The sequence below is a fragment of the Diuraphis noxia genome, unplaced genomic scaffold, assembly GCF_037042655.1.
Source record: "Diuraphis noxia isolate RWA-SAM2 unplaced genomic scaffold, SU_Dnox_SAM2 contig0005, whole genome shotgun sequence".
Taxonomy (NCBI): Eukaryota; Metazoa; Arthropoda; class Insecta; order Hemiptera; family Aphididae; genus Diuraphis; species Diuraphis noxia.
In genome coordinates this window covers 24,824,865-24,833,580 of record NW_028301715.1, presented here as the reverse complement: position 1 = coordinate 24,833,580, position 8,716 = coordinate 24,824,865, and the positions used below count along the sequence as shown (strand labels likewise).

The 8,716-nt window shown below is 29.2% G+C and overlaps 2 protein-coding genes across 6 annotated transcripts; one reads left to right on the top strand and one right to left on the bottom strand.

Annotated features, from left to right (window-relative positions):
- Positions 1-1,303: 1,303 nt before the first annotated feature.
- On the top strand, positions 1,304-4,122 carry mEFG1 (mitochondrial translation elongation factor G 1). Its single transcript, XM_015516746.2, has 2 exons — positions 1,304-1,599; positions 1,673-4,122. Exon 2 carries the CDS (start codon positions 1,693-1,695, stop codon positions 3,928-3,930), a length of 2,238 nt encoding a protein of 745 aa, XP_015372232.2. The 5' UTR covers positions 1,304-1,599; positions 1,673-1,692; the 3' UTR covers positions 3,931-4,122.
- Positions 4,009-8,701, bottom strand: LOC107167614 (protein lifeguard 4-like). Of its 5 annotated transcripts, XM_015516750.2 has the most exons (9): positions 6,683-6,822; positions 6,540-6,621; positions 5,778-5,866; positions 5,239-5,361; positions 5,071-5,179; positions 4,870-4,975; positions 4,601-4,755; positions 4,355-4,487; positions 4,009-4,273 (listed from the first exon to the last, which is right to left on the bottom strand). In XM_015516750.2, exons 2-9 carry the CDS (start codon positions 6,566-6,568, stop codon positions 4,157-4,159), a joined length of 861 nt encoding a protein of 286 aa, XP_015372236.1. In that variant the 5' UTR covers positions 6,569-6,621; positions 6,683-6,822; the 3' UTR covers positions 4,009-4,156. The 5 variants fall into 5 exon arrangements, with proteins under 5 accessions (XP_015372236.1, XP_089084199.1, XP_015372235.1 ...); XM_089228073.1 differs by lacking the exons at positions 5,778-5,866; positions 6,540-6,621; positions 6,683-6,822 and adding exons at positions 8,252-8,454; positions 8,557-8,701; XM_015516749.2 differs by having other exon boundaries at positions 6,540-6,820.
- Positions 8,702-8,716: the final 15 nt, after the last annotated feature.

Here is an 8,716-nt window from a genome sequence, read left to right as displayed (position 1 = left end):
ATTTAAATGAAAAATTCACGAACTTTTAATGCAACAAAACAGATATATACCGAAAAAATAAACGTCGTGTGTAAAATTTAATGTACTCCGTGGTTACTGACAATGGCACAAACAAAATTTGTTATACGGCTCTACTGATCATCGATTACCAAAATAATTAAGATAAGATACTGTAGGCATTATGTGAGCTATACATTAGGTTTAGTAATTAAGAAGTATTAGTATTTATTTAAAGTATAGTAATTAGAAAGTACATTAAGATTAGTTATCGCTTATCTAACACAATATAAATATAAAATATACCGTTTTTTTTATTTATGTTTTAATAACAACGACACGTATATGATGTAAAGTTTCAAATACAATAGGCATTTAAAAAAACTATTCAAACTATTTAATATTATTAAAAAAAAATTCGGGAGGGGGGGGGGGGGTGAACCCTAACCACCCCCCTGGCTACGGCCTTGATTGCAGTAAAGTTCTGTAGTAACATTTGGATAGAAAAATTTTTATTTCATCAAAAAATAAGAATATTATATCAAATGATAACCCGTAAGCGCTTCACATATTATGTTAGTGTTAAATGTCAAGTCTCTCTTAACTACTTCATCTCCATTCTCATATTATCTCGCCAATTTAACATACAACAGGCTTACAGCAAGTCGTATAACTTACTCCTATTTAACAAATACCTATATGAATTTTGAAAAAAATCAGTATAGGTACCTTTATCAAATGACTTGGAAAATATCTTTTTCGTAGGTACATAGAATGGTAATCGGAAAAAAAAAAGATTAAAAGTACTTACTAGTTTCTTACTACTTAGGTATTTTAAAATTAGTGACATTTCTTCATACACTTACGACTGTGACTTGAGGAAACATTATTTCAATTAGAAGGTACCTAGTGTAAAATGTTTAAATTCTTAAATTTAACACAATAAATAAACGCGACACCAAGCACTAATTGACACTTAATAACAACTGTCATTGTCTTGTTAGATAATTATTATATTATTTATTATTATACAATAAATTAATATTTTTAATTTTATGGTTATTATTTATTTTTATTTATTGTCACTATTTTGGCGCGAATAGCATATTGGCATGTGGGTATTAACCAGTAACCATTCTAACTATTTTTTTTGTGACGGTTCACAGAGTGCGTTAAAGGCGATGACTTATCTAGATAGTTATCTACGTTTTTGAACGCAAAAGGGGCGTGTCAGTGAATTCACCGACACGCCTTAAATACTTTCTGAACGACGATGGGAATTACCTGATGACACTGGAAAACGTTTCTGAACGCACCCTTAGGTATAGATTAAATTCACAGAAGTATTACCATAGAATATTCTATGGTATATTGGTATTACGAAAGCGGTCCAATCATAAGGTCTATGGTGATAACCACAATCACGGTCTTCGAAAATCTACATCGTGATAATAACAGAAAGCCGGAAGATCAGTGATAATAGAACCATTTAAAATTTCCCAATATTGCATTATTATTATTTATTAATTGAAGAAACTTGTCTAAATATTTATAATTTCAAAACCTCCTGGCTTCGATAGTCTAGGCGAAAAGAACAGATAAGTAAGTAATATTTTTAATTATGTTAATAATATATGATTAATGTATTACACCTATTTGATATTATTGTTTACAGGTTGTATACTAAAAAAAAAAATGTATTTTGGACTTAATTTTGGTAGACAAGCCATTTTGAAAAAGGCCAATGTGTGGATACGATGCATGTGCAATGTTTCAAAAAACAATGATATCAAACAATTGGAATACATCCGAAACATTGGCATTTCAGCACATATTGATTCTGGTAAAACTACATTGACGGAAAGAATTTTGTATTATACAGGTAAAATAGCCAAAATGCATGAAGTCAAAGGTAAAGACAATGTGGGAGCAACTATGGATTCAATGGAATTGGAAAGGCAAAGAGGCATAACGATTCAATCTGCAGCTACATATACAATTTGGAAAAATTACAATATTAACATAATCGACACACCGGGTCATGTTGATTTTACAGTTGAAGTAGAAAGAGCACTGAGAGTTCTAGATGGTGCAGTTTTAGTGTTATGTGCAGTAGGGGGTGTACAGAGTCAAACATTAACAGTTAATAGACAAATGAAGCGTTATAATGTCCCTTGTATAGCTTTTATTAATAAATTAGATAGACTTGGTGCAAACCCACACAAAGTTTTGACTAATATTAGAAGTAAACTTGGACATAACGCTGCATTTTTACAGCTTCCTATTGAACACGAAGACAAGGTTAAAGGAATTGTCGACTTGATTCATTTGAGATCAATTTATTTTAATGGTGATTTTGGGGATGACATAGAATATGGCGATATTCCAGAAAATATGATAAAAGTAGCCGAAGAAAAACGCCAAGAATTAATTGAACATGTATCCAATGTGGATGAGAAATTAGGAGAAATGTTTCTTGAAGAAAAAACTCCTACAGAACAAGAATTAATTGATGCAATACGGCGGTGCTGTATTAAAAGAACATTTACACCTGTTCTTCTTGGAACAGCATTGAAAAACAAAGGTGTTCAACCCTTGTTGGATGCAGTTATATCATATCTACCGAATCCTGGAGAAGTAGAAAATGTGGCGTTACAACTAACTGATGATACTAATAACCCTAAAAAAGTATTATTAGATTCTAGAAGGGATGGAACTCATCCATTCATTGCCTTAGCTTTTAAATTAGAAGCTGGAAGATTTGGTCAGTTGACGTATATGAGATGTTACCAGGGTAAATTATCCAAAGGCGACACCATATACAATTTTAGAACATCTAAAAAAGTACGTTTATCAAGGTTGGTACGTTTACACGCTGATCAAATGGAAGAAGTCAATGAAGTATATGCTGGTGACATATTTGCACTTTTTGGTGTTGATTGTGCTAGTGGTGATACATTTATTGTTGACAAAAAGCTCAACCTTTCATTAGAATCTATTTTTGTACCAGATCCAGTTGTGTCTATGGCTATTTCACCAGTCAACACAAAAGATAGGGACAATTTTAGTAAAGCTGTAGCTCGATTTACCAAAGAAGATCCAACTTTCAAATTCCAATATGATGCAGATAACAAGGAAACCATAGTTTCTGGTATGGGTGAATTGCATTTAGAAATTTATGGCCAAAGAATGCAAAAAGAATACAATTGTCCTGTAAAATTAGGTAAGCCAAAAGTTGCGTTCCGAGAAACTCTGGTGTCTCCTTTTGAATTTGATTATTTCCATAAAAAGCAACACGGTGGACAGGGGCAATACGCCAGAGTTATAGGTATTTTAGAACCATTGCCACCAAATGAAAATACAAATTTAGATTTTGTTGATGAAACATCTGGACCTAATGTACCTAAGCAGTTCATTCCTGGAATAATAAAAGGTTTCAAAATGATGGCTGAAAAAGGATTGTATTCTGGACATAGAATATCAGGAGTACGTTTAAGGTTATTAGACGGAGCCCATCATATTGTGGATTCCAGTGAGTTGGCATTCATATTAGCTACCCAAGGTGCTATTAAACAAGCATATGAAGAAGCTGCTTGGCAAGTATTAGAACCTATCATGGAAGTTGAAGCAGTTGTACCCACAGAATTCCAAGGATCTGTAATGGGACAGTTTAACAAACGCAATGGCATCATTAGTGGAAGTGAAGGAACTTCTGATTGGGTAACAATATATGCTGAGGTGCCATTAAACTGCATGTTTGGATTTGCAGGAGAGTTAAGATCATTAACCCAGGGTAAAGGAGAATTCAGCATGGAATATGTTAGATACTCACCAACAACACCCGAAACTCAAGAAAAAGTGGTTATGAATTATTTAGAAAGTACAGGTCAACTACAAGCTTTCTTGAATGCAAAAAAGAATACCAAGCCGTAAGAAAAAATATCTTGAATTAGCTACATTGACTGAATTGTTTTTTTTTTCTAGTACTCTTTGTAAACATTTATAAGATAATTGTTTTAAATAATAATTTTATTTATAGATTTTTATTTTCTTTATGTACATTATAAACCAAAAATATGTATTATTTTGTTAAAAATTAATATATAACAACACAAAAAATTATAATCTATTCATCTTTTGATTTTAAAATTATATTATTTTATACCCTAAAGTAGTAGACTTTATGAAGTACATAAGGAACTAAATTGATTACATCAAAATATATACTAATAGTACCAAAAATATAATCTTCAGGATGTAATTTCCACATTAATTTCTGTGAACAATAATAATTGAATACATTAAATAATACATTTTTATATTATAATAAATATATGATTTTTTTATAATTATTTACCTGAGCATCATGTACAAGGAACATTGAAAATAATAATGAACTGATACTCGAAAACAGTAGTTCATATGTGGTACTGCCCAGAATTATTTGTACTAATACACCAGACAAAAATATAGTAAAAACCAGCAGAACACTAAAAATATACAACTTATTTATCAAATAAACACATACAAAGGACCAGATGGACTGTACATAATATTAAAACACTATTACGGTACTATTAGCTATCAAACTTGAGACACTTACCAATATTCAGTCAAGGATAAGCCAACTCTCTTAGTCTTACTCAAATATAATGTTACTCCAATCATTGAAACTAAGGTGAGTATTAATGTTTGTAGCAGTATGAATAAATCAAATGATGTGACTACAATCCCTACAGTACAAGCTTCTATAACAGTCTACATTAAAGGTTTTAAAATTAATGAAATTACTGTTTGTGTAGTTTATGCATCATAACTATTAAAAATTCAGGTACCTATTGAGCATTTAAATTGTATTACTTGCATACTTACAAAAATTATTAAGATTATAAGGTTAGCAGGATATTGCTTGCGTTTCATGTGTAAAAAAATTAGTACAACCACATTTAATATTAATGTGATTGATAACATATATTCACTGAAACATAAACATTTAATATTAACAACTAAGGGATTCAACTATTAAAGCAACAATTGAGAAATTTGATTATATTTAAATGTTTCTCTTCTTACAAATTATAAATAAAAAAACGTATTTTCGGTGTAAATAAACAAAAAAATCCCATAAAGTTGAATGCAAAGAGTTGAAGTATCAGTAATGTAAACACTTTTCTTAAAAACACTAAAATCAAAGATACAAAATTAATAGAATTTTATTGAAATACACTGACCTTGAATTACCTTGGCAAACTTTTACGTGTTGTTTTTCTATATATTCTGTATTTAATAAATTATATGAGGTATTTATTTTGTCTTCATTATTATTTTTAAAAACAACACCATAATAGTTATCGAATTCTTTACCTACACAAAACCATTGATACAATGATACAAATATTTAAAAAAAACAATTAATAAAGAATAAGCCACATATTGTTTTATGTATTTAAAGTAGTAAATAGTAAAATTATTTAAAAAATCATTAAGTATTAAGAATTAATATCCAATACATATCTAAAGATTGGACTAAATGCTTAAGGTATAATTTATTGACTTAAGTTAAAGGCTGTAAAATCTTAATTAATTAGTGTTAAGTGTTGTCTTCACCATACAGTCAATAATCATATTCCACCTTTATTCATTTTTATAAGTAATTACTAATCAGTGATTTAAAATTGAGAATGTAATTAAATTAGTTAAACCCTGATAAACATTAAATTATATAGTACATTAAATAATTACTTAGTTTAAAGCATAACTTAGTTGCCAATTATAATTACCAGAATAATTCACATCATCCATAGTCAGTTGATCAATGTATAGGCAATAGGTATTCACAAAGGAATGTATTGAGAAAAATGATAACTGGCTAAGAAATTATTTTGTTAAATATTGATCTTGAAAATGAGATTATTAAATAAAAAATAAAATTATTATACATATTATGTTAATTATTATCAGAACTAGTATTCATTACTAGGTACTTTTCTATTGACAATAATTAAATGTTATTTCAAATTGCTTGTTGACTTGTTGTTAAAAACGACAAAATATTAAATGTTCATTATTATCTTGCAGAGTTTCTATCTTAAAAACTTAGTCAAATTTGGGAATTAAGAATACATTTTAAAACCTATACAATATACAATTCATTAAACCTAGAAGGTATTAAACATTATAACAAAATAATGCTAAAATGTCCTAATCTTCTTGTATACTATACATGGTAGCAACTAGTAGTATTTTTAACAAAGATCAGGATAGACAAGAATCCAAGATACCTAGTTAACTAATAACTGGTGACATCTAACTGTAATATCTTATTGTGGGATAAAAGGAAAAGTTATAGTAAAATTGTTCAAAGTTCTAAGTAATGATAAAGATTAAAATTCATTAAACAAACACGGACATAGAGTACCAATAATCACCCAATTTACTGAAACTATTTGGAATTTTTGATGGTTGGTATAAAAATGAATTCACTTAAATCCGCCTGGAATATCAGACAAAGATAGAAAACTAGATTAAAATATGTTAGGTACCTGTGGTTATGTGTAGTAGGTATAAACATAGAATAAAGTATTAATTACTACTTATCAGACTGCAGATAGCCCGAATTTTAAACTATAAAAAAAAAAAGATTTATATGACATATCATTTACAATATAGGTAACTAGAAAATTACAAGTAATAAACCATAAAAATCAAATTATGATGACCAGAATCAACGTGGCTACTTGAGTTGGGATCATAATATCATAGAATAATATTATATTATGATTATCAGTTATCATAATAGAAATACAAAATAATAACACTAACACAGTAAACAGATAAAGATAAACACACAGATATTCTCATATAGATAATAGAAGTATCTATTATTAGTATTATCTATGGCTTAAGACAATGTCAGCGCACTATTTGTTTTCTCTCTTTTTTTTTCGTATGGCGCTATGTCCGGGAGTAGTTCGGACGCCTGTTTGGCAGAATTTCTATTGGGGCACCCGTAGGTTTCTGCCATGCTCCGGAGTGGAGGATGGCGGCACTTGTTCTCCGGACACCATGACTTGCCCGGAGAAAAATGCCGCCCAATGGTCGAGGATCGAACCCGGTCCGGCTGAGCCACAGCCGACGCGTTAGGCCACTCGGCAACCTCGTCCTGCACTTTTCTCTCTCTCTGACCCATGCGTAACATAGACAAAACGCATTTACGAAGAATACATTTCTTCTTTGTCTTTAAGTAATTTTAGAGTAAAACCTTCCATTACAAAAAAGATAAAGAATAATATTTTTGAGGGAATGACATATTGATTTTATATTTTATTGATATTTGACTTTGTATTCGACTTTCAAAATAAACAAAACAATTATTGTCAAGACAATATTTAGACAAATCGATATGTCATTCTCTCAAAAATATTATTTTCTATCTTTTTTGTAATGGGAGGTTTTACTCTAAAATTACTTCAAGATATAGAAAAAATGATTCTGCGTATATGCGTTTTGTCTATGTTACGAGTGAGCCAGACAGAGAAAACAAATAGTGCGCTGATATCCTCTTAACAATATAGAATTATTATTTATTGTTAATTAATGTTGTCTACTTACGTCTTACACAGTTACCCCATTACTTCACATTAAACAACAACAAGCTATTTTTTAGTTAGAAAATTATTAAATATTTATTTTTCTGAACGTAGTGAATAAATGAATGAATGTATTGATTGAATTTTATTTTATAGTAATGTACTTTTTTACTGTACGTGTCATTAACATTAACTAGGATGATAATTAAAATGATTCTACATCTGTATAGTTGGTACTTTTGAAAAGTCAAATTTGAAAATTCTTGGTAATTTTTTAGCGAAAATAATTTAAAAAAATAATAATTTAATTGTTTTGGCGTAATTCATTAACTAATAACCGTACACTTGAAATTTTCACCAAACTTTTGTAGTGGAATTTTCTATATATTATATAATATGGTAACATTTTCGAAATACTTTAATTTATTATTTAATCTTTTTGAGCTATTTATAGCCTTGAAAATTTTTTAAAAATTATTCTGGGTTAAAACTTTTACGCTCATTAAAAAAGCTTCAAAAATTAATGAAAGATTCCTAATAAATTAATATAATGGAAGTTCAAAAGTATAGATATTAGATAGGTAAATTGATACGATTTTTTAATGGATGAATTTAATGCTCAAAATGCTCAAATGTTGACAAAATTCAAATATAACATACATTACCGTTGCAATGGCAATATGCTCGAAAACTACTGCACAGCAGAACGATTCCCACTTGTTCACATTTTTTTCGCATTAAGATTTGAAAATTTAAAAAACGGCTACATTCGCTTGTCAGCGTTTTACCACAGACTATATTCTGTGGTTTTACTTTTAAAATTGTTAACTGACATTGTGAGATTCTTACATCAGCTGGTCATGACTTCCTGAGTGTAACAAAGTATTAGTAAAAGAGTATTTATTTTAGTTATTTATAAGCTTCACAGTAAATATATTAATTGTGATTAATTACTGATTATCGTAGTTACCTAGTTACGTCTAAAATTTAGAGCCCTCCATTCCAAAATATATTTTTTTTAAAACAAAAGTGTTTGTACATAAGATTAAAAATCTTCTGATAACTTAGATTTAGACTGTTTGCCGTTCGAAAGTCGAAGTATTAAATTCGATGTATTATTAAATCGTTAC